Source organism: Odocoileus virginianus, chromosome 11 (assembly GCF_023699985.2).
Source record: "Odocoileus virginianus isolate 20LAN1187 ecotype Illinois chromosome 11, Ovbor_1.2, whole genome shotgun sequence".
NCBI classification, from domain to species: Eukaryota; Metazoa; Chordata; class Mammalia; order Artiodactyla; family Cervidae; genus Odocoileus; species Odocoileus virginianus.
The window spans coordinates 51,067,020-51,092,443 of record NC_069684.1 but is presented as its reverse complement, the minus strand read 5'-3'; the positions used below and the strand labels follow the sequence as shown (position 1 = coordinate 51,092,443).

At 43.3% G+C, this 25,424-nt stretch overlaps 1 protein-coding gene across 2 annotated transcripts in view; it reads left to right on the top strand.

The window, feature by feature from the left end:
* The window catches only part of CNIH3 (cornichon family AMPA receptor auxiliary protein 3), a 264,615-nt gene that overhangs the window by 80,876 nt on the left and 158,315 nt on the right, over window positions 1-25,424 (top strand). For both annotated transcript variants that reach the window (XM_070474453.1, XM_070474454.1), the window contains exon 3: window positions 18,295-18,366. In XM_070474453.1, coding sequence (XP_070330554.1) covers window positions 18,295-18,366 — 72 coding nt within the window. The remainder of the gene's footprint in view (window positions 1-18,294; window positions 18,367-25,424) is intronic.

Here is a 25,424-nt window from a genome sequence, read left to right as displayed (position 1 = left end):
CATCTCATCCTCTGTCATCGCCTTCCCCTCCTGCCTTCAGTCTTTCCCAACATCAGGGTTTTATCCAATGAGTTGGCTTTTTGCATCAGGAGGCTGAAGTATTGGGGTTTCAGTTTCAGCATCAGTCCTTCCAGTGAATGTTTGGGTTGATTTCCTTTAGGATTGACTGGTATGATCTCCTTGCTATCCAAGGGACTCTCAGTCTTCTCCAGCACCACAATTTGAAAGCATCAATTCTTTGGCGCTCAGCCTTCTTTATGACCCAACTCACATCGGTACATGTGTTGCTGTTCAGTTGCTCAGTTGTGTCCGATTCTTTGTGACCCCATGGACTGCAGCACGCCAGGCTTCCCTGTCCTTCACTATCTCCCAGAGCTTGGTCAAACTCATGTCCATTGAGTCGGTGATGCCATCCAACCATCTCATCCTCTGTCATCCCCTTCTCCTCCTGCCTTCAATCCTTCCCAGCATCAGGGTCTTTTCTAAAGAATCAGCTCTTCCCATCAGGTGGCCAAAGTATTGGAGTTTCAGCTTCAGCATCAGTCCTTCCAATGAATATTCAGAATTGATTTCCTTTAGGTTTGACTGGCTTGATCTCCTTGAAGTCCAAGGCACTCTCAAGAGTCTTCTCCAACACTACAGTTCAAAAGTATCAATTCTTTGGCACTCAGCTTTCTTTGTGGTCCAACTCTCACATCCATACATGACTCCTGGAAAAACCACAGCCTTGACTAGATGGACCTTTGTCAGCAAAATAATGTCTTTGCTTTTTAAAGCAGTGTCTAGGTTGGTCATATCTTTTCTTCCAAGGAGCAAGCGTCTTTTAACTTCATGGCTGCAATCACCATCTGCAGTGATTTTGGAGCCCAGAAAAATAAACTCAGCCACTGTTTCCCCATCTATTTGCCATGAAGTGATGGGGCCAGATGCCATGATCTTCGTTTTCTGAATGTTGAGTTTTAAGCCAAACTTTTCACTCTCCTCTTGCACCATCATCAAGAGACTCTTTAGTTCCTCTTTGCTTTCTGCCATCAGAGTGGTATCATCTGTATATTTTGAGGTTGTTGATATTTCTTCCCGCAATCTTAATTCTAGCTTGTGGTTCATCCACCCAATACCTTCAGTTCAGTTCAATTCAGTCTCTCAGTCGTGTCTGACTCTTTGCGACCCCATGGACCTCAGCATGCCAGGCCTCCCTGTCCGTCACCAAATCCCAGAGTTTACTCAAACTCATATCCATTGAGTTGGTGATGCCAATACCTTGGTTCTGCTCTAACTTAAGTACTCTGAATTATTTTAGTAGGTTTTTGACATATCAAATTCCCAGTCCATTTTCTTCATTGTCACATGAGTTATCTTCCTATAAACAGGTCAGACAGTTCTACCCCCTCAATATCTTCAGTGGCTCTTTCTTGGTCAAAATATCTGGCTCAGTTCCTGTCTGTAGCTTTAAGGCCTTCCAGGATTGAGCCCTGATCTGTCTTTTCAGCTTCCTCACTCACTATGCCTGTCTCTACCCCTGCACATGTCACACAGCACTCCTCACCCTCCCCTGAATTTGCCATTCAAATCTCTATGCTGTTTCTTTTGGCCACATCATAAGGCGTGTAGGATTGAACCCATGCCCCCTGCCTTAGGAGCATGGAATCTTAACTACTGGACCACCAGTGGAGTCACGCAAACCTGTGTGTTTTTATACTGTCTGTAGAATCTTCCTAGCTTCCATTCAAATCTAGATCTCCACATGGCCTTTCCTGGGCCACCTAGTTGAAATCAATTATTCCTGACTTCATCTTTCCACAGTATTTTTCTTACTCCTCTCCTATAGTTCTTATTTTTACATTGCTTTATATTATAGCTAGTTGCCTTGTCTCCAAATTGTATGCATCTCAAGGGCAGCCATTGAATCTTATTCCTTTCTGTGTCCATCCCATAGAGCTTCACATGGAGTGTGCATGCATACTCAGTCACTAAGTCGTGTCTGATTCTTGCAACTCCATGGACTGTAACCTGCCAGGCTCCTCTGTGGGATTTCCCAGGCAAGAATACTGGAGTGGGTTGCCATTTCCTCCTCCAGGGATAGAACCCCAGAATGGAACCCACATTCTTCTCCATCTCCTGAATTGGCAGGCGGATTCTTTACCACTGAGCCACCTTCGTATATAGTGTTAGTCAGTTAGTTCAGTCATGTCCAACTCTTTGCAACCCTATGGACTGCAGTACACTAGGCGTCCCCATCCATCACCAACTCCCAGAGCTTCCTTGTCCCTCCCACCAACTCCCAACTGCCAAACTCATGTCAATCAAGTCAGTGATGCCATCTAACTATCTCATCCTCTGTCGTCCCCTTCTCCTCCTGCCTTCAATCATTCCCAGCATCAGGGTCTTTTCCAATGAGTCAGTTCTTTCTATCAGGTGGCCAAAGTATTGGAGCTTCAGCTTCAGCATCAGTCCTTCCAATCCATAGTCAGGATTGATATCCTTTAGGATGGACTGGTTGGATCTCCTTGCAGTCCAAGGGACTCTCAAGAGTCTTCTCCAACACCACAGTTCTACAACATCAATTCTTTGGTGCTCAGCCTTCTTTATGGTCCAGCTCTCCATGCATGACTACTGGAAAAACCATAGCTTTGACTATACATAGTGGGTTCTCTGCAAATATTAGCAAATGAATGAATCCTAAGCAAATCCTACAGTATGGATCACTGAGAGTCTGGTGTTGAAGTATATATCATAGTTTCAGAATTCCTGATCTAAAACTTTCCTGGTGGTCCAGCAGCTAAGACTCTGCACCCCCAGTGCAGGGGGTCCAGGTTGATTCCTGGTCAGGGAACTAGATTCCACATGCTGCAACTAAGACCCAGCACAGCTAAAAAGAAAAAAAAAAAAAGATTTCCTGATCTTTCTTCACCAGAGCCAGAAGTTCAAAAGGAGGTGATTTAGTTGGTGGAGAAGTAGTCTATGGGAAGCCTGAAACGGAAGCGCAGCTGTATTCCCATTTCATTTTGTTCTTGTAGATTTTGTCTCATGGCCTTGACTTGAAATTTCAGTTGGAAACTTGAAATGCAACGAAAATAGTTTCTTCTGTGTTACCCAATAATAAGGCTTTTGAAAACCTTCATTTCCACGTAAACATTTCTCTTGAAAATCAACTCTGCTACAAAGTGGGGCTAATTCAACTGCCATCCATGCGGATGTAGTTGTGAGGATGACTTTAAATGGGACATTTTTAGACTCTCCAATATGTCAACAAGTTAAGAGTTTCATTCATTTAAAAAATGTAAATAAATGCAGCTGCATCTGGTTATACAGACAATAAAAGTGAGATCGTGATGGTGCTAAAGCAAGTGGGAAGATGCTCTAAATTGAGAGAGACAACCAGCTTCGAGCCTAATTTAAGGAGTACCAATAAATATATTTAGAAAACTCATGCAACAAAACTTATACCTCCAGCTCATCTTTTTTTTTTTTTTCCCACTCTGTGAGCTAGCTGAACTCATCATGACAACTTCAGAACAACAAATAAAGAACTGGCTGCCTACCAAAACATCAAGTGGTGAGAAAGGAAAGTCACGTGCATCAAGCATGCATGTTGGAATTCTCCATTACTCTACATAAAATAATTATATAACTTTGTATTTCCCATTAGAATCTTTTGTTGAGTTAAGCAGTGTTCAACTTTCAAAATCTAGATTTCCAGAAATCAAAGAAAGTCTGTTTGTTTGAAGATATAATGTATTTTTCCCCTAAAATGTCATTATAAATGCAACTAGGTACCCGGGCTGGCTCAGTAAGGCCATTTAAGCTTAAAACAGTGATGCCATATTGTATATTTGTGAGGAAAATTAGTTTAAAAAAATGTTTGCACTGCAATATTGGCCTTTATGTAAGTAATTTGATCTCTCATCCTTAAAATTGATGAAGAAAGGCTTTCATTCTTACTAAATGATAATGCCTGTGGAAAAATAGATTTCATTAAAGGAGAATGAATATATAGATTGGTACTATAGTGGAGAGTCTGAAGGGAAATTTAGGCTCTTTCCCAGGCCTTCTAATTTGCTACTATTGATTCTTGATGACATTACATTTCACTCCCAAATATAGGGCCTTCCTTTTTCCTCACATGAATATATCACTAGTACTACTTTAAACTTATCATTCATGATTAGGGTCATTTTTCTTTGACTCACAAATGGAAAAAAAGGGGGCACAAGAGACATTTTCCTGAGGTAACTGAACAAAAATTACATGAGAGGAAAGAGAGAGAAGAGGCTCTTAAAAAGGCTCTGTGTGCATATGAAAAATAAATTTCCCATAGTGGTGAGTGGAGCTGAGTCAGCAAAAATGCAAGATTTGCCCCCAACTCCCCTTAAAAAAGATAAGAGCTGTTCATTAGATTTGATGGTTCTCTGTCATGCTATTACCTCCTGAGAGGCAGAGACCATCACAGGAACAAGCACAGAAGGAACATGCTGTGCCACTGGCTGTTCTTTTTTATGGGACATTCATTTATCAGTTGTTTGTAAGTTTGAGATTTACTGCTCTCTCTCATTAACAACTTTGGATTTTATAATTGTGATTTCTTTCTCTCATTTTTCCATATGGAGTAAATTACTATATTCTTTTTTTTTTTTAAACTTGTATCTCTCTCTATCACCATCATCTCCCATCCAACTTGCTGCTATTATTTTTTTTTTTCCATTTATTTTTATTAGTTGGAGGCTAATTACTGTACATCATTGCAGTGGTTTTTGTCATACATTGAAATGAATTAGCCATGGATTTACATGTATTCCCCATCCCGGTCCCCCCTCCCACCTCCCTCTCCACCCGATCCCTCTGGGTCTTCCCAGTGCACCAGGCCCGAGCACTTGTCTCATGCACCCAACCTGAGCTGGTGATCTGTTTCACCATAGATAATATACATGTTTTGATGCTGTTCTCTTGAAACATCCCACCCTCGCCTTCTCCCAGAGTCCACAAGTCTATTCTATACATCTGAGTCTCTTTTTCTGTTTTGCATATAGGGTTATCGTTACCATCTTTCTAAATTCCATATATATGTGTTAGTATACTGTAATGGTCTTTATCTTTCTGGCTTACTTCGCTCTGTATAATGGGCTCCAATTTCATCCATCTCATTAGAACTGATTCAAATGAATTCTTTTTAATGGCTGAGTAATATTCCATGGTGTATATGTACCACAGCTTCCTCATCCATTCGTCTGCTGATGGGCATCTAGGTTGCTTCCATGTCCTGGCTATTATAAACAGTGCTGCAATGAACATTGGGGTTCACGTGTCTCTTTCAGATCTGGTTTCCTTGGTGTGTATGCCCAGAAGTGGGATTGCTGGGTCATATGGTCGTTCTATTTCCAGCTTTTTAAGAAATCTCCACATTGTTTTCCATAGTGGCTGTACTAATTTGCATTCCCACCAACAGTGTAAGAGGGTTCCCTTTTCTCCACACCCTCTCCAGCATTTATTGCTTGTAGACTTTTGGATAGCTTGCTGCTACTATTGAGGTAATACTTTTACAAGTCCTTTCTTCAGCCAAGAAAAACTGCGTGGCTTCCCATTTTCTTCACAAGTAGAAACTTTTCTGCCAAGTGTCCAGATTCTCCATAATAGGACCTCCCGCTTCATAGCCAAGCCCATGCCTCCTCCACTTTTCTTCAGATCCCTCTTCTGTGATTTGGCCAGAATCTTTCCTGTTCTTTGAAAATGCCACAACCATTCCAGCTTCTATGCATCATCAGCTCATGTTCTCCTTGCAATTCATACTTTTTCCCCTAGGCTATCTAAATTCCACCTATATGTAGGAAACAGTGTTTGGAGATCTAGTCTACTTGTAATAATTTTAGCTACCCTCTGGTGATGTTTGTACTACATAACCCAACCTTTTAAGCTACCCATGATTGGACTAAGAGAGTACATCTGACCCAAATGAAATGATCAGACTCTTTCCCAGGAACTTGGAAATGAAACTGAAAACCTGTCTGAGTGTTCATATTTGGAACATGTGAACTTAGGAACTGAGGGTCAACCACATTTTCCTTTGTGGAAGACAGACTATGGAAACCTAATGATAGAAAGAGAGCGTGCAGTGCTTAGCTTGTTTGGTAGACAATAACAGAAACCAACTCTGGTTTATTTAAGCAGACTATTTATTTCAAGGTCTTATGTGGCTCTTAGAATCAATGGGGAAGCTGGAAAGCTAAGGTTTGGAAAATGGACAGGGACCAAGGGAGACTAGGCAGCCAAGGACAGCCAAGGGGTCTTGTACAGAGACCATCTGGTTAGAAGGCCACTGTAGGCTCCATGTCTTGTGTTGTCTCATACAGGACAATATAGCAGCTGCAATGCTCCTTCTAAAATTTAACTCAGATTATGACGCTCTCCTGCTGTTGTATAATAAAGGATTTCTTTGGTCTTTGTCCCAGGTTCCTGGCTTGGTGCTTCTAAAACACCTTAGAATTTCCCAAGTGATAAAAATGCTATTGTTTTTCACGGTGAGTCTGGATCATTTATGCTAATGAGATGGCTCTGGATGGGAGTCATTTGGACCTGGAAGCTCTGGAACCCAAGGCTTAGATGAGCATCAGTGGTTGGTAAACACATCCATGTGCTGGGAGGGTGACACATCGTGATTCCTTAGGATGCTCCTAATCCACACCCTATGTGTCTCTTCATTTGACTGGTCCTGATTTGTATCTTTTATAATAAAACTGCAAGTATAAGTCTAGTGCTTTCCTGAGTTCTGTCAGTTCTGATAAAATTGAACCTGAGGGAGTCATAGAACCTCCTGAATTTTTAGCCAGTTGTTCAGAAGTGTGGGTGGCCTCAGGACCCTTGAATTTGCAGCTATCATATGAAGTAATGACAGTCTTCTTGGGGCCTGTGGGGCCTCTGCTGACCCAGGGACTTGGTATCAAAATAGTATTGCCATATTCCACTTTCTTGAACTTCCATGTGACTTTTATTAAACCAGAATGAAACAAACCTTCACCATGGCCTTGCCACCTGGCCCCTTCTGCCTCTCTGGCTGCATCTCTCACTGCTTCCCTCCACATTCACTTCACTCCAGCCACAATGGCCTTTTTTTCTGTCTCTTGTACAAACCAAGCTGGCTTCATTTCAGGTCCTTGCACTTGCTGTTCCCTCTCCCTAGAAGGTCTTTTCTCCAGATCTTTGCCCAGACTTCTCTGAGGGTGAAAGTGCTGTTGGTCTTGTTCATCTCTGTATCCAAGACCTAGAACTATGACTTTATTGGTTGATTATAGACTCAGAGGTCACACTAGACATCTGGTGAATCTATTCATTGTAATTCTGCAGCCGACAGGGTTAAATTTGAGTTCTGATGCTTTAGCTCAATTGGCTCCGTGGCTATAAGACAAGAGGTTCTCTTTTGCTGTAATAGAAACTTTATGGTTCTCTAACCCTGACATTAGGGATTCCCTGGTAGCTCAGACAGTAAAGAATCCTCCTGCAATGCAGGCGACCCAGGTTTGATCCCTGGGTCGGGAAGATCCCCTGGAGAAGGAAGGGAATGGTTACCCACTCCAGTATTCTTGCCTGGAGAATTCCATGGATAGACGAGCCTGGTAGGCTACAGTCCATGGAGTCTGCAAAGAACTGGACATGACTGAGTGGTTAACAATTTCACTTTTCAATCCTGACATTAGCTAAGATAGTAAAGCCCTGAACTGGTCTTTTTTCCCCCCATTGGACTCACCGGTGTGTTCAGAAAGCAGCCAGCTCATCCAGAGCCTTTCTAGTCATTGTTCCTACTGAAATGGTCACTTACAGCCACCATTTGGTCTCCTCAACCCTCACCTCCCATAAGCACTTCCTCCTAAGTGACCAGTGGTGATAATTTAAGTCACCATTTGCTGCTGTGTACCATGGAGACCAGCATCCCAATTTCTCACTGGTGTTGAGGTAATCACTGCATTCAAGCCAAGATCGCTCAGATGACCAATCCAGATACCTATTTTCAAGTCAGTTTCCTGGGGCTGTTTTAGAAGCTGAGCATGAGTTTGGCTGGGGAAGCAAAAACTACTCTTGGTTTTTTAAACAGAGGGAATTTGACCCAGGAAATTGGTAGCAAAGGTCTTGGGACAGTGGAACAGCAAAAACTGATCATTTGAGGAGGCCACTGGCCATGCACCTCTAAGGAGGATGCAGACAGTGAACATGCGTTACCAGAGTCCACCACTGTGCTGCTGTTCTGAGCCGGCTTCCAGGGCAGGAACCCCAGAGCCCTCCCTCACGCCTGCTGCTGCTGCAACTCCCGCTGCCACCACCACTGTTGCTTTTGTCACTGTCTCTGTTGCTCTTGCTGACGTTGCCACCAGAATCAGGAAAAAGGATCACTTCTCCTTTTCATCTGCTTTTCAGTCTCCTCCCAGTGCCTCCCATTGGCAGAACCAGCTGGTGAGGGAGTGTGCAAAATGCAGCCTCAGGCTTCCGGTCCTGGTGCTGGAGAGGAAGTGAAGCAAGGGGGAGTGTTAGCTGAGAGGCCGCAGCTTCTACATGGCATGAGCTCAAGGATCACTCCCAGGCAAGCCTTCCTTGCCCACCCAGACTAGAGCAGACAAGCTATGCTCACTCTCAAAACTATACATTTCTATGTGTAAAATAGATAACTAATGAGAACCTACAGTATAGCACGTTGTGGGGAGGGGGAAGAAGGTGCAATCTGTTTGTAGGACATATATCAAGTTAACCTTAAAAACACATTCCAATATACATTGGGGCTTCTCTGATAGCTCAGATGATGAAGAATCTGCCTGCAATGCAGGAGACCCTGGCTCGATTCCTGGATTGGGAAGATCCGCTGGAGAAGGGATAGGCAGTATTCTTGGGCTTCCCTTGTGGCTCAGCTGTCAAAGAATCTGCCTGCAATGTGGGAGGCCTGGGTTCAATCCCTGGGTTGGGAGGATCCCCTGGAGAAGGGAAAAGCTACCTACCTCAGTATTCTGGCCTGGAGAATTCCATGGACTGTGTAGTCCATGGGGTTGTAAAGAGTTGGACATGACTGAGCGACTTTCACTTCTACAAAAAACATAAAACCCCCCCAGGACATAGTCCTCATAGAACTTTGTATGGATTCTTATTACATATTATATTACACATGTATGTAGATGTATGTGCGTATTTCATATATTTATATATTTATATCAGTTTATATTTTCCCTGCTAGATGCTTCTGGAAGGCAGGACCTATATAGGCTTTGCTCTCCAGGGTCTGCAGTGCCTACATATAATAGACACTCATAAACGTTTGTGGAATAAATGAAGAGCTCTAAACACCCACACCTTACTGCTCATACTTCATCATTTTCTCTCCTTTAGTCTTAATTCAGTTCCATCTATCATAATATTTCAAACCTCACAAAGAACTGTGAGACTGTTAGTAAGAAAGTTTTCTGCTTAGAAGAGTTCTTATCACCTTTTAAAAAACATGCACATTCAACAACAGTGTGAAACTCCAGAGCATTCCACTCCCTCCAGACTCCCTGCTACTCAGGGTAACTTTCAAGTCTGTGTTGGAAGTCACAGTATCGGGCCTCGAAGATCTCACCTGGTTTTAAGTTTAGGGGCCTGACCGGGCAACTAGGTGCTTTCGAGAAGGGCATGACAAAAATAGATGTAAGAACAGACATCAGAAAGTGCCAGGCTGAGGAGAGAGGGGCACAGAGGAGGGGAAAGGCCCTGTGGCATTGGATGAAGGTGTGAGGCAGGAAGCAATTTCCCCTGAGTCAGCTTGAACATAGGGCCTCTGTAAAGCTAATATTGGTCTTCCCAGGTGGTGCTAGTGGTAAAGAACCTGCTTAACAATGCAGGAGACAAAAGAGACGTGGATTTGATCCCAAAGTTGGGAAGGTCTTGTGAAGGAGGGCATGACAATCCACTCCAGTATTCTTGTCTGGAGAATCCCATAGACAGAGGATCCTGGTGGGCTATCTTCCATAGGGTCACAAAGAGTTGGACATGACTGAAGTGACTTAGCATGCACACAAGGCTAATATTTGGCTTCTACAACATGTATTTGGCTTCCTTTGTGGCTCAGCTGGTAAAGAATCTGCCTGCAATGTGGGAGACCTGGGTTTGATCCCTAGGTTGTGAAGATCCCTTGGAGAAGGGAAAGGCTACCCACTCCAGTATTCTGGCCTGGGGAATTCCATGGACTGGATAGTCCATGGGGTTGAAAAGAGTCAGACACGACTGAGCGACTTTCACGACATATATGAGTGTGTGAAGTCTGCCATGATAAAGTACCATAGACTTAGGGCTTAAACAACAGAAATTTCTTTTCTTACTATTCTAGAGGCTGAAGTCCAAGATCAAGGTGTCAGCAGGGTTGGTTTCTTCTGAGGCCTCTGTTCTTTGCTTGCAGCCCCTTTTCACTGTGTCTCCACATGGTTGCCCCTTGGTCCGTGTGTGCGGATATCTTTGTCCAGATTTCCTCTTCTGATAAGGACACCAGTCACATTGGATTAGAGCTCACTTGTATGACCTCACTTTAACTTAATTGCCTATGTAAAGACAGTTTCTCCAGATACAGTCACATTCTGAGGTACTGGAGTTTAGGATTTCAACACGTGAATTTGGGGGACATGATTCAGCCTATAACACTGCAAACTTGACTTCCTTCTTGCATATTTGTATATCTCTTTTATGGAAGTTTTTTTTCAAACTGAAATCACAATATACTAACCTGTATCTCCCATGTTGCCAGTTCCCAGAGGGCTTCAGGGAGAACTGGTTTGCAAATAAAAGTGAACAATAGGACACAGTAAAACGCTGTACCCCGTCCCTCCAGCACACCTCCAAGCTACTCACTGGTGCTATCAGTGAGCATGAACTTGAGAGCAGAGAGACTGCATGAGAGACCAGAGCCTGTTGCAGCCTCCTAGGGGATGATGGCTGAACCAGAATTGGGTCAGGGAAATGAGGAGGGGTGACGTTACAGAGCTGTGTGCCTGAGTTGGGATCTACGTGCCTTGAGAAACATTGGTGAATAAAGAAAAGGAGGAGTTCCATTGTGACCCAGTGTATCACATGGTTCAACAAATTTATAGTTAAAGATCCCAGAGAAAAATCATGCAAAATGATTTGGCATGCCCACTATCATTTTTGTTCTTTCTGGGTCAGTTTCAGTTGATTGATTTTTCTCCTTGTTATGGATTGTTTTTTCCTGCATCTTTGTATGCCTGGTATTTTTTGGTTGGATACCAGATGCTGAATTTTGCCTTGTTGGGTCCCAGATGCTTTTGTGTTTCCTTTCAGAATTACTGAACTTTGTTAGGAGGTGTGGTTTTGAGATGTGCTTTTAATATTTGTTAGGTGGGACCAGAGCAGCATTTAATCTGGGGGTAATTTCCCCCCCAATACCGACACAAAACCCTTCTCTATACTCTACTGAGGCATCGTGAGTCATGAGGGTTTTCACTCTGACTGGTTAAGAGCAGGAACTACTCCGGTCATTGTCCAGGGACTGTTCTTCCTGAGGCTTTCTTGTGATTCTTTTCCCAGCCTTAATTTTTTTCTCACGTATGAGCTCATCAGTACTCAGCTCAAGGTTGGAGGAGGGCCCTCTGTAGGTCACCTGAGCTCTCTTTCTATGCAACTCTTTCACTTTTGGTACTTTGCCCTTTGAACACTAGGTACCTTGGCCTTCCTGTACACCCATATTTGTGTCCTCAATTCGGGGAGACCATGGAACTCTACCTGGCCTCTCCTTCCTCCTTTCTGAGCCACATCCTAGAAACTCATAAGATGGTAAGGTAGACCAATGTTAAACTCATGTTTGTATTTCTGTTCCTCAGGAACACTGTCCTTAGTTGCCTGATGTCTAGTTCTTGAAAACCATTGTTTTATATATGTATATATATAATTTTTTTTTTTTAATGGAGCTTCCCTTTTGACTCAGATGGTAAAGAATGTGCCTGGAATTCAGGAGACCCAGGTTTGATCCCCAGGTTGGGAAGATCCTTTGGAGAAGGGAATGCCAACTCACTCAAGTATTCTTGCCTGGGAAATCCCATGGACAGTGGAGCCCAGTGGGTTACAATCCATGAGGTTGCAAGAATCGGATATGACTTAGTGACTAAACCACCACCCACTGTATATATTTTAACATTTATTTTATTTTTGGCTGCGCTGGGTCTTCAGTTCTGGGTGCAAGCGTTCTCTAGTTGCGGCAAGCAGGGCTTACTCTTTACTTGTGGTGCACAGGTTTCTCATTGAGGTGGTTTCTCTTGCTGCGGAGCATAGGCACTAAGCCTGAGGGCTCCCATAGTTGTGGCTTATGGGCTTACTTGCCTCTCGGCATGGGGATGTGGGGTCTTCCTGGACTAGGGATCGGACCCATGTTTCTTGCATTGGCAGGCGCATTCTTAACCCGTGGGCTACAAGGAAAGCCTTTGTTTTATAGATTTTGTCTAGCTTTCTTGGTAGGTTCATGCAGAAGATAAATCTGGTCCCCTTTACTCCATTTTAGCAGGAACTGGAAGTCAAATAGTCTGCAGTTATCTTTTTATCTTTAAGTAATATATTTAAATTTACATTTCCTAGTCTATCAATTCCAAAAAATGAATCAGTGTCTTAACTCTTCCTAAGAAATTTAAAAACATTTGCACTCTGATAGTAACTTCCTCTTGGATCTCCTGTTTTTGGCACATTCTGAAATTTTTTCCCCAATATATTATCATCAAAAGCTTATTATTTTAAAATTGTGTAGCTCTTCTTTCAAGATATTTATAATGATCTCATCATGTTTTGTAACTCTAGTTACCAGTTAAGATTCATTTCTATGTTTAACTGAATTCAGATCATCACTAGTTTTTTTCTTTCTTTTTTTTAAAAAAGCTACTTTGGCTTCTTCCTGAGTAAGTTCATTATTTTGATTGCAAAACCTACTGTTGAAGGCAGCTTGTGCCATTTACATCAGTGAATTTGCATCGGCTTCTGTTATTAGCTTTTAGGCTAAGCACACCTAGAATGGATCAGTCTGTCTGATTAGACTCATATTGACCAATTTCGTGAGAGATTCACAGGGAATCTAGTATGCTATTTTGTTCATTTATAATGAAAACTTTAAGTCCTTTCAGGACCAAGGTACATTCTTTGGTCAGTGTGTTGTGTCTCAATAGGAAAGTATACTCGGAAGGTCAAATTTTTTCCAAAGCTTCTAGGTTATTTTGTAATCACAGCAACGTAGTTGTGGGGGTGAGTTGCACATTTAAAATAGTTAAGGATACCAGGTTCAGAGCACCAGTCTGTAGAGGTGTCCCCACTATGTGCACCCAGAATCTGTGGGCCAAGGTATCTCCTTTCCTGCACATCTTGGGTAGGTCCCCACAGTTGCCTCTGACATTTGTTTAGTCTGTTTCATTGCTAATTTGATGCCTTCCATGTTTATACCATTTTATCTGCTTCAACTTTGGATCTGTAACAATACTGAAATAATTTGCTTGTTTATCCAGTGTTTGTTCCTAGCAATATTTTATCTTTAAGGTATTTTTTTAAACATGTTGAATCTCATTAAGAGTTGAGTGTTAGTTTTACACTTTCAGTTTTGGGGGAACTTTGTAGTTGCCTCTCAGACAATGATCTTCTTTCTTGGAATGTCTACCTGTTATTTATAGCTTGTTCCTTTTTTAATAATGGTCTTATTGTTCCCAACTGTCAGGATCTTGAGAGATGTCCTATATGTATTTGCATTCTACTTAATATTTAGTACAGCATCTTATACAGAGAAAGTGTTTAATAGATATTTGTCAACTGGAATAGAAGGATTTCTTGATCTCCTTCTGTTCTTTGCCATCTTAATGCCCAGATGTAGACTGATGCCCCATGTGTTTTTTAAAAAGGAGATTTGGAAACCTATTTGAGTCCACTTAATATTACAAGGTGGGCTTCCTGGGTAGCTCAGTGTCAAAGAATCTGCCTGCCAATGCAGGAGATGCGGGTTTGATGCCTGGGTCAAGAAGATCCCTTGGAGGAGAAAATGGCAACATGCTCCAATATTCTTGCCTGGGAAATCCATGGACAGAGGAGCCTGGTGGGGCTATAGTCCGTGGGGTTGCAAAGAGTCGGGCATGACTTAGCAACTAAAACAATAGCAAAAAGCAATATTATAAGGCATGAGTGACTCAAGTCATAAGAGAAGGTAGACGTGGGCGAATGGGGAGGGAAGGGAACTACCAGTTCAAGAAGGAAAATACAAATGAAAATGCCAAAACAGGTATTACTATATTGAGCATAAATTTTAAGTTTTTCAAATACAGTCATTATATCGATGGTTCTGAGTTTATCAGAGCAGCGTTACTTAGTTATTGCCCACCCTAAAGGCAGCCTCCCTGACAACAGAACCCAATTATTTCAGCTACGGTTTAGAGGTGGAGTGAAATAACAGGCTTCTAATAGGGGCTAATCAGTTCTGCCCACGTTCCTGTATAAACTGTGTTCAGATGAAATTCAATAGATTTCACTGACAAAGAATAGTGAGGTAATGCCCACTGTGTGTGGCAAAGAGACTGCAGTTTCACTGGCCATCAGTGAGGTCAGGAATGCTGGCAGAAGGGGATATAGGAATGTGGACATGCATCCCCATTCATTCACATCAGCTCTGGCCCTTCCCCTTGTTCCCCCCTTTTCAAGGCTCTGCCCAGGGTTAATCACCTCCTGACTCATGTCTTCCACTCTAGGTGTGCTGGGGTAGGTGTACTTGTACATTCCCACACCACACTATGTTTCCATACTACCCCGTGCTTCCTGAGACTGCACCCTAAAACCACTGAACCATAACTGCCTTTTACTTCTTTGTCTCTCTCAGGGGTAGGACTGTGTCTTCTTCATCTCTGAATAGAGGGCTGTTGGGCTGCACCCCACAGGCCTGCAACCCTTGTCATTGCCCAGCCACACAACCAGAGGAAGAGCCTTGAGATAGCAACTGAGACCTCAGTGATCTATTGGATAGGGAATGTTTAAATTTCTGAAGCAAGGTCCTGGGGTGGCCGTGTAAGGCAGACAGCAGGCAGGACACAGCAGCAGTCTTTGCTGCTCTGGTGGGGGAGAAGGAGTCTATAGTGGGAATTGACATCAGGTTGGTTCACCAGTTACCAGGGAAACCAGCAGAGGGGCACACCCCTCATAGCCCCTCGGGTTAATCACCTGGGCAGATGTTTTCCCTTTGATAAACTATTGTAGTGGTGCTGTTCTGATCTGAACAGGGATTGATTAGGACAACCCCTGGCTGGGGCCAGAGGTCAAGTATGAGGGCAGTTACTGATTAAGCTTTATGATTAGGAGGGAAGGTCAGTCATGTGACTGGGGTGCAGGTGAAGCAGAGACTGGTTGGGAAGGGGGTGCACAGAGAGCAAGAGAACCACCAAATTATTTATTTATGGCCATGTTGGGTCTTTATTGCTGTGTGCTGTGTGAGCTTTTCTCTAGTTGTAGCAAGTGGGGACTACTCCATAGTTGCAGTGTTTGGACTTCTCATCGCTGTGGCTTCTCTTGTTGCAGAGCACTGGCTCTAGGGTGCACAGGCCTCAGTAGTTGTGGCCCCTGGGCTCTAAAGCATGGTTGTGGTGCATGGGCTTATTTGCTCTGAGGCATGTATGATCTTCCGGGATCAGGGATCGAACCTGTGTCTCCTGCATTGGCAGGTGGATTCTTTACCACTGAGTCACCAGGGGAGCCCTGAGAACTGCCATCTTGATTGGCCTGACCGTACAAATGCTTATCACACAGTGGTGTTGATGAGTGTTCAAGATGTACCAGTAGGAAGACCATGAGGATCGGGTGACTGTGAGACGCTTGCTCACCTGGCTGTTATAGGACAGGCACATCCTTGATGACAGAGATGCTAAGGCTTTCTCCAGCCTACAAATATTACACATCTGGAACTCTAGGCATAGGTAAGTTGAGTACAGACTACCCTGGGATTTTCACCATTTTAGATACTTGGTTGGAGGGAGATGTGAAAGTGTGCTTGTTTTACAGGGACTCTTAGGAGCTTATTTGGCTCTTCTGGACAGGTGGACTTTTTGCCAGTTGGCTTGATTCCTGCCATCTTTGCCTAGTGGTGCTGTTTAGCCTGTAAGATGCAGATTGGGTTTCTTCTCCCCTGGCAAGAATTCCTTGCTGTTTCACTCCCATGCCCAAATCTGGTTGAGAGGCCTCCAGTGGGGGGTGGCCATGTTGTGAGTTAGTTTGAGGTTTGGGGGACCCAGCTCATTCACCAGGTTTCACTCTCTTTAGACTGTGGGCATCTCTCCACTCCCACTGTCCTCCCACCCCAGCCCCCCTACCAAAAATCTGTGCTCCTCTCGGAGGTAGTGCTCCCTAAAATTGGATGTGTATTCTTTCAGTCTTTTTTCCATGCATTTACACATAAAACATCAAAAGTGGAGTTTGGATTTCTTTTCTTTCTTCTTTTTACAAATGAGTTCATACTACAGGTTCTTTGGTTTTGGGTCTTTCTTTCTTCTTTTACTTCTTTTTTTCCTCCACTTCTTTCCTTCCCTCTCTCCTCTCCTTCCTTCCTTCCTCTCTCTCCCTTCCTTTCCCTCCTAACAAAATGGATGTTTATAAGGAATTATCTCCCTCTTCTAAGGGCCTATAAACTACTTAATTTGCATTCAAATAACTGTCACCTCTGTAGGAAGCATCCATTTGCTGCAGGTCAACTACGCAGTTTGTTGAGGATTAATTAACCATGTAGTTTTCCAAAGTTTCTCTTCTCTCCATAGGCACAAATAATCCAGCTTGGGGGGGGGGGGGTAGGGGTAAAAACCATTTCAGAGAGCAAAGGGCAAGAGTCTCAGTTGTGAAAGTGCTGTTTGTGCCCTGGATTTCTTGTTCTCTGCTCAATTCCTATCTGTCCCCTGGCCCTGAACACCCACTGCTGTTCTGCCTGGAAACAGCCTGACCTTGCCTGGGTGAAACCTGATTGAAGAAGCGTCTGCCTTCCTTTGTGCACATTCACCTTGGAATGATGTAAAAATGATCAAACAGTTGAATAGGGTTCTTATGGCAGATCCACGTTTCTGTGAATGAATAACATTTATTCAATATTTACTCTGTGCCAGGCGTAGTTATAAATGCTTTACATGTATTAACTCAGTTAATCCTCCCAATCTTTTACAGTGGATTCTATCATGCTACTTATTTTACAGATGAGGAAAGTGAGGCTCAGAGAGGTTGAGCCACCTCCCTCAGGATGCACAAAATAAATTTGAACATGAGCAGTCTGACTCCAGATCCTGTGTTCATAGTGTAGAAAGTGTTGCCTCCAGATGCAATTACAGTTTAATGAAGACCAACAACATTTCAGTCACTGTGGGAAGAACTTGGGTTTGGTAAGACCTTTAATGGTCCTTCTTTGCAGATTCAGGACAAAGCTGGCCAGCGCTGTTTTAAAGATCTAAGAACACTTCCTTTGGAGGCTCCATTTTACAGCATTTAAAAAAATATGTTACAGGAAATGTAATTTTTTTGGCTGTAAACACTTGGAAGACCTATAAGAAATAATTTTGCTTTCAAAGCAATCAGGCTATGAACAGTTTACTTAATTCACTATTGGTTGTAGTTTCTCATTTACACTTGGAATTTTTGTGAAGAAAGCAAGCCTAACCTGCAGATTGTTTTTCAGCACAATGAAAATTTTATGAATATTAATTTAACAAATGAGGTTGACATTACATTTTGTAGGCATGTAATTAAGCATTTATTGATTGTGGTGTTGTAGTATTCTTTTCATAGTTTATATATATATATATATGTGCTTTTTCAAAACAATCCTAAACTTTTCCCTTGTCCTTGAATGGACTTGTAGACCCAACACTGTGGCTATGGGACGTAATGAATATTTTCAGTCATTCACGTTCCTGGCCGTACTCCATACCTGCTTGTTCCTCGCAGCTGATCATACGTAGGCAGAATAACTGACCCTCCGTCCCAGGTGGCTGTCTGTAAGGCCCCTCCTGCCCCAGATGCATTGCTCACTGGCAGCTGGTGAAGTTTTACAGGGACTCAGCTAAGACTGATGAGGAAGAGTGGCTGTAACTTACAGCAGGCACAGTGCTTTGGTCTTATCACGATGTACTCCCTCATTCAGTTCTTCCAATCCATTGCCCACAGTCTTGAGGTATCCGCTTTCTCTCCTTGAATCACGAAAGGAGAAACTGTCACGCCTGTCGCTAGGTTTTCCTGTCTTTCTGTATCACTTGCCCTTGGCTTTGTAATGGTTCCTCTCTGCTTTACTGTGTCCTCTACCAGGTCATCTGGAACAGCACGGTGGTCACACAGTGGCTTTGGAAATCAGACATCCTAATCATCAGAGCCCACTTGGTAAACGGTCACAGAGGTAGGATGGGGGGTGGAGACTGTGAAAGGAGCTGAGGAGCACCCAGGAACAATTTTTCTTACTTCATATTATCATTTCAACCCTGTGTTGCAAGTTCTGAAAGATGGAGGTATCATTTTCAGCTTTTCAAGTCAGTTAATTACACTGCTGTGAGCTAGTAAAATAATTAATAAATGTTAACATTTGCATGTCATTTTAATTAAGAAATAAATGTCTTTAAATGAAAAAGTGCCTGCCAGATTATACATTAATTACCAGAGTACTGAAAGTACCCTTTGCAAGGTGGCTCCCAAAGTACCCTGGGAAAATGAGCTATCAATCACTTTTTGCTTATATGAGTCACAGTGATGTCTTTCTTTGGAGTTCAAACTGCCAGCCGGGTTATGAGAGGGGGTGCTAACCCTGATAAGAGGAGAATAGTCATCTCAACTCTCTATATTGTTGGGGTGGTAGCAGACAATTGGGACTCTATGCAGTTTTACTTCCATGGATGTTTCTGTTAATAATACCTTCTGGTTTCTACTCTTTTATTAAAAAAGGAAGTGACAGGGTCATCCCTGTGGTCCAGTGCTTAAGAATCTGCCTGCCAATACAGGGAGCATAGGTTTGATCCCTGGTTTGGGGAAATCCCGCATACTGCGGGGCAAGGAAGCCCATGTGCCACAACTGCTGAGTCCATGCTCTAGAGCCTGTGCTCCGCAACAGGAGAAGCCTCCGCAAGAAGCCTGTGTACCGCAGCTAGAAAAAAGCCCACATGCAGAAACAAAGACCCTCCTCTGTCCAAGAGATTCCCAAGGCAAGAATACTAGGATGAGTTGCCATTTCCTTCTCCTAAGGATCCTCCTGATGCAGGGATCAAACCCAGGTCTCCTGTGATGCAGGAGGATTGCAGGAGGATGCTTTATTGACTGAGCCACCAGGAAAGCCCAATGAAGGCCCATCATAGCCAAAATAAATAAATAAGTGAAAATGTTGAAACAGAGATGGCAATGCTTTGTCATATCATGAAATTAACTTCTCTGTGCTTGGTCTTCTATTCCTTACATTTTGCCAGCGTTTTCACACAGTCCCTATTAGATAATCAGGTGTGGGCTCTCAGCGGCAGGAGTTAGGTCTATCTAGATTGCTCCTCTTTTATAAGATTTTCTTATTTTTTATTTTAAAGGAACATTTTAAAAGCTGTAAAATATAACACAATTAAGAAAAATGCATGAACGTTAAAAGAAGCTTTTAAAAGTTATTATATGGCAAATACTCAGGTCAAAAGTAGAGCATTGCTAGCATATGGAAACCTCATGCTTATCTCTTTCTCATTTTCTATCTCCCTGAAGGTAACCATCATCTTGACTTTGATGGTTATCATGTCTTTGCTTTTGTTTACCCAGTAGTTGTGCCACTTACGTATGAATCCTTAAACACCAAATTTTAGTTTCGCTTGTTTTTGAACTTTGTATAATCCTGAAGTAGGTTTCACTCAGCACTGTATTTGCAAAATTCATCCATATTGTCAGGTGTAGCATTGATGTATTAATTTTCACTATGGTACACCATGGAAGAACTAGACCACAATGTATTTATCCGTTTTTACTCTTGGTGGACATTTGCCTCATGATAATGATGCTGCTGTGAACATTCTTTCTTGTGCATGTCTTTTGGTGGCCATCTTATGCATATGTGATTCTACTTCTAGGTACTTCCAAACCTACAACGAAATTTTTGGGTTACAGGCTGAGCCTATTAGTAGTCAAGATTGCAAATGGTTTTCCAAAGTGACTGAACCATTTTGCACACTCTTCAGTAACATCAGGGAACTTCTGTTCCATGTTTTCTCCAGAACTTGGTGTTAACAGATTTTTTTAGATGTAGCCATACAAGTGAGTGTTTAGTGATATCTTATTGTGGTTTTAGTGTGTATTCCTGTCTTGATTAATGATATTAGGCACCTTTTCATAAGTTTATTGGCCATTAGGGTATCCTCTTTGGTGGAACATCTTTTCAAGTATTTTGCTCTTCTTTTCTACTCAGTTCTTTGTTGTTTTTTTAAAATTTTAATTGACTTTTGGTAGTTTTATTTATAGTCTGGTTATGATCCCCTTATCAGTCAAACGCATTGGAGCTACCTTCTCCCACCCTGGTTTGTCTTTTCACTCTCTTCTACCTGCCAAAACAGAAGTTCTTAATTTTCCTAAATAAAAGTTCTTATTCCAATGAATCCTTCTTTTCTTGTACAGTTTGTAGGTTTCCTTTCTTGGTCATAAATGGATTCTCTTATGTTATTATTGTTATTTTTAAAAATAAATTTATTTTTGACTACTCGGGGTCTTTGTTGCTGCGTGCGGGCTTCCTCTACTTGGGATGAGAGGGGGCTGCTCCCTAGTTTTGGTGCATGGGCTTCTCTTGTTGCTGATCACAGGCTCTAGGTGCATGGGCTTCAGTTGTTGCAACATGTGTGCTCAATAAATGTGGCTTAAGGGCTTGGTTGCCCAGGGTATGTGGAATCTTCTCTGACCAGGGGTTGAACCCATGTCCCCTACACTGGCAGGCAGATTCCCAATCTCTGGACCACCAGGGGCGTCCCCTCTTATATTATTTTTAAAAGTTTAAACTTTTTTGTCTTTTATATTTTTTTGTCTTTTTCTTTTCATATTTAGATCTATAGTTCACCCAGAACTAATTTTTGTGAACGGTATGAGAGGAAATTAAGTTTTATTTTTTTCCTTTATGTCCAGTTGATCTAGTCCATTTATTGAGAAGACTCCTTCCCCCATAACTCTGATATTTATGCTGAGGTCACAGTTCTCCCAGGCTATTGCCTATCAGTGCCTGAGCACAGAGGGTACTAAAGCCTCATTTCTGTCCATGTGGGATACCTCTAATGGAGGCATTTGCTTGGAGACTACTCATCGGTCTACTGAGACTTTCCCAGGACTGCATGTGGTCAGAGGCTCTTCATACCCAGGCTTCCTTCCACCCCTCACAGGTGTCAGACCTACATTGGGGTCCAAAGGCTCTCCCCACCTTCTGCCACTCCCTCCCTCTCTCTTTATCCTTAATATGCTGTCCCTGTCCCTACCGTTGCCCTCCCCCCACCCCAGTCAGCATCTTGCAAATCTAATCCCATCTTGGCTTAGTTTCTTGGAAGACCTGAGCTGATACAGAGTGGGAAGATCTTCGAGTAAGAGACAGTCATAATTCAGTGTCAAGATGACAAAAAACTGGGCTGAGTTCAGGGCAGAAGAGAGTCGATGAGGAGAATTAATTGAAGGACTTTCTGAAAATAGAGTGAATGGAAACTGTGCTTGACAATGTGAAGGGCAAGGGAGGGGGTGGAGTTGAAGTTGACTAAGACTGAGACTAAATCATTGTGTCATGGAGGTGGAACTCATTTGAGGGAACCATCAATGACACTTTCCTCATAGCCCAGTTGGTAAAGAATCTGCCTGTAATGCAGGAGACCCCAGTTCAATTCCTGGATTGGGAAGATACACTGGGGAAGGGATAGGCTACCCACTCCAGTATTCTTGGGCTTTCCTCGTGGCTCAGCTGGTAAAGAATCTGCCTGCAATGTGGGAGACTTGGGTTTGATCCCTGGGTCGGGAAGATCCCCTGGAGAAGGAAAAGGCTACCCACTCCAATATTCTAGCCTGGAGAGTTCCATGGATTGTATAATCCATGGGATCTCAAAGAGTTGGACACGATTGAGCGACCTTCATTTTCACTCAATGACACTAGTTCTATTCTAATTAAGGGATTATTTTGTAATAAAAAATTAATAGCAATGTTAAATTACATTTGTATTGGATCTAACAGTTTACTGAGGGCCTTTGCACTTTATCTCACTGTTTAACAATAGTGGAGGAGGGGGAAACACGTAAGGGAGGTCCTATTTGTCTTTCTTTTCCTGTGGTCTTTACTGCCACCCTTCCCACTTCAGACTGTCTCTCCACTTCTTTTTCCAAGGGCTGAAGATTCAGTTGAAGGAATTGATCAGGTAAGGCCATTTCTAGTCAAGGTAGTCTAGTCACTACCTTTTGGTCAAGGTAGTGTTAGCTCATGGCAAGCCTGTGTATGGTGGGAGAGGTCTTAAGGCAATGTGTTGGTTGGAGAGGGGAGGAGGGTCTGGGATCTGTGTTGACTTGGCTGGAGACACCATATTTCAGAATGCTTAGGGATTTCTCCTTCACACAGGGAGGTAAAATGCTGATTTTTAGGGGTCATTGTCCAGAAGGGGAGAGAGACATGAAGGAAAGAGGAAAGTGTCAATGAGAGGGAAAGACCATTATAAGTGGACCAGCAGAGGGACAGTAATGTATTAAAATGTTTAGAGAGGGTTGCATGGTGTATGTGTGTGTGTGTGTGTGTGTGTGTGTGTGTGTGTGTGTTCTAACCTCAGGTAGGGAAATGAAAGAATTAGATGGAGAGAAAAGAAGTGTGAAAGATGTGTGGAATCAGAAAGAGTCCAGTGAACTTTAAGATCCTTAAGACTGGCAGCCATTAATGTAGGCTCAGTCAGCTGGCCCATCTCAAGCATCTCCCGTAGCTGCTAGGCACTACAGATGCTGTGTCTGGGAAGAAAACTAGACTTTGAAGTTCCTTTCCATTCTAGGATTGGACAGACAGGTATTTATTTAAAAGAGCCAGATGGTTCAAGGGAGTTTCTAAGTTTATACTGTTGGGTACCAGGTTTCAGTCTAAATTTGAGCTCTGGCTTTCTGCTTTCCTGTTGGCCCTGGATTGAGATGGCCTCTCATTTACCAGCCATCTGGTCCCTCCAAAATCTCTCCTGCTGAGTGGCGTCTCCAAATATCTTCCCAGAGAGAGGGCAGAATCTCCAATAAAATCTGGAAGGTGAATGTATATTTTTTCCACTAGGGGATCAATAGGTGGAATCCTGGGGAGGAATAGGTCTCCATGTTGAAAGGGTCCATGTGACATGAATCATATTGATATTGATTTGATAGGGTGGGCTCCCTTGAGCAGTGCCCTGTATGGGGAGTCCATGTCTATGCTTATAGATCTTTGGTTTCTTGAGAGTTCCTTTTGTAAACCAGTAGGCTCTAGTGCTAATTATTCATCATCTAGCATCAGTAAACATTTATAAGTGCCTGCTATGTGCAAGGCAGAGGTGGCACAGAGGGGTAGAAGAGTCACACCAGTTTGTACCATATCGTTTGTTAGAAAAGATGACAAAACTAGAGAACAATTTATCTTTGACCATAACAATAATTACTTTTGGGAAAAGAATTCATTATTATCTCCATCAGTACCGTGTCTGGATAGAAGAGGTAAAGTTGTCACCAGGGCTTGTAGAGATGAAAGTGAAAGTGTTAGTTGCTCAGTGGTGTCCCACTCTTTGCAACCCCATGGACTGTAGCCCACCAGGCTCCTCTGTCCATAGAATTTTCCAGGCAAGAATGCTGGAGTGGGTTGCCATTTCCTTCTACAGGGAATCTTCCCAATCCAGGGACTGAACCCGCATCTCTTGGGTCTCGTGCATTGGCAGGCAGATTCTTTACCAGTGTGATACCTGGGGAGCTGTCAAGGGGGCTTATAGAGACCTTAAGGTTAATTACACAGTTAAATTTCTCTGCTTTCCACTCTCAAACCCTGGCTGTGACAACTCAGCATCTTGGACCTGGTGAGAGCAGGTCAAAATGAATGTCAAGGGCTAACTGGAAGAGAATGCATGCATGCTTAATTGCTTCAGTCATATCTGACTCTTTGTGACCCCATGGATTATAGCCTGCCAGACTCCTCTGTCCATGGCAAATCACAAAATGGACTCATGGGATCAGAGGTGCTGAAAAGAATTGAACAGAGATGTTACTCAGTGGTTTTCTGGGGAAAGTCTGGAGTTTGGGGGCTGGGGGTGGAGATGTGAGTCTCAAGCCCTTCCTTCTAAGCACCAAATGGCAGACCCACCTCACTGCACTCTGCCTGCTGCCTGGCCCATGTGCCTGCGTGGTGCTGGCCTGCTGTGTCTCACACCAGGATGCCTCTATCTGCTGGGAGGAGTAATTATAGTTGAAACAAATATATGGCAATACCTGGATGGATATAGCTCAATTGACTCCTGACAGGTCTCTGGCTAAGAGAGCCTGAAGCAGCTGCAGTGCTAGAAGAGCAAGTGGGGAGCAGAGGGGTGAGTGGGTGGGATAGTGTAGGACTAAGCATGTGATGGGTAGACATTGCCCCACTTCCTGGTCTTCCTCTGTCTCACCTTACAGATGCCCCTAAGTCTGTGTGTGGGCAGGTCTGGAAATGAAAAAAGTCATTTCTTCCATTCAGTAGAGGTATGCTGTGCTGTGCTTTGTTGTGGAGTCATGTCTTGACTCTTTGTGACCCCACAGATTGTAGCTCGCTAGACTCCTCTGTCCATGAAATTCTCCAGGCAAGAATACTGGAGTGGATTGCCATGCCCTCCTCCAGGTGATCTTCCCAACCCAGGGATCAAACCCAGGTCTCCTGCATTGCAGGCAGATTCTTTACCAGCTGAGCTACCAGGGAAACCCTCAGAAGAGGTATTCTCATCACCTACAATCAGACTGTCAAGCTGGTGACCATTCCTGGATATATACTTTGCAATGCTGGAGGCTCCTCTTCATATATGTGTGTGCATGCTCAGTCGCTTCAGTCGTGTCCAACTCTTTGTGACCCTGTGGACTATGGCCCGCCAGGCTCTTCTGTCCATGGGATTCTCCAGGCAAGAATACTGGAGTGGATTGCCATGCCCTCCTCTATGGGATCTTCCCAACCCAGGGAGTGAACCTGTGACTCCTGTGTTTCCAGCATTGCTGGTGGATTCTTTACCCACTGAGCCACAAGGGAAACACCTCTCCCTGCATAGCAGGGGAGTTCTAGGAGTTGAAGACCTGAGTGTATGGGAGGGATCACGCTACAATAGTTTTTCTCTTGCAAAACTTTTAAACCAGTCTTTACTTGTAATTTCAGTTTGTACTGTCCAGCTGCATTCCTTGAATCACTGTCAGGTCCCAACCAGACCTCCCAGCTGGCCTCATCCTTGCAGCCAAGCACAGGAGAG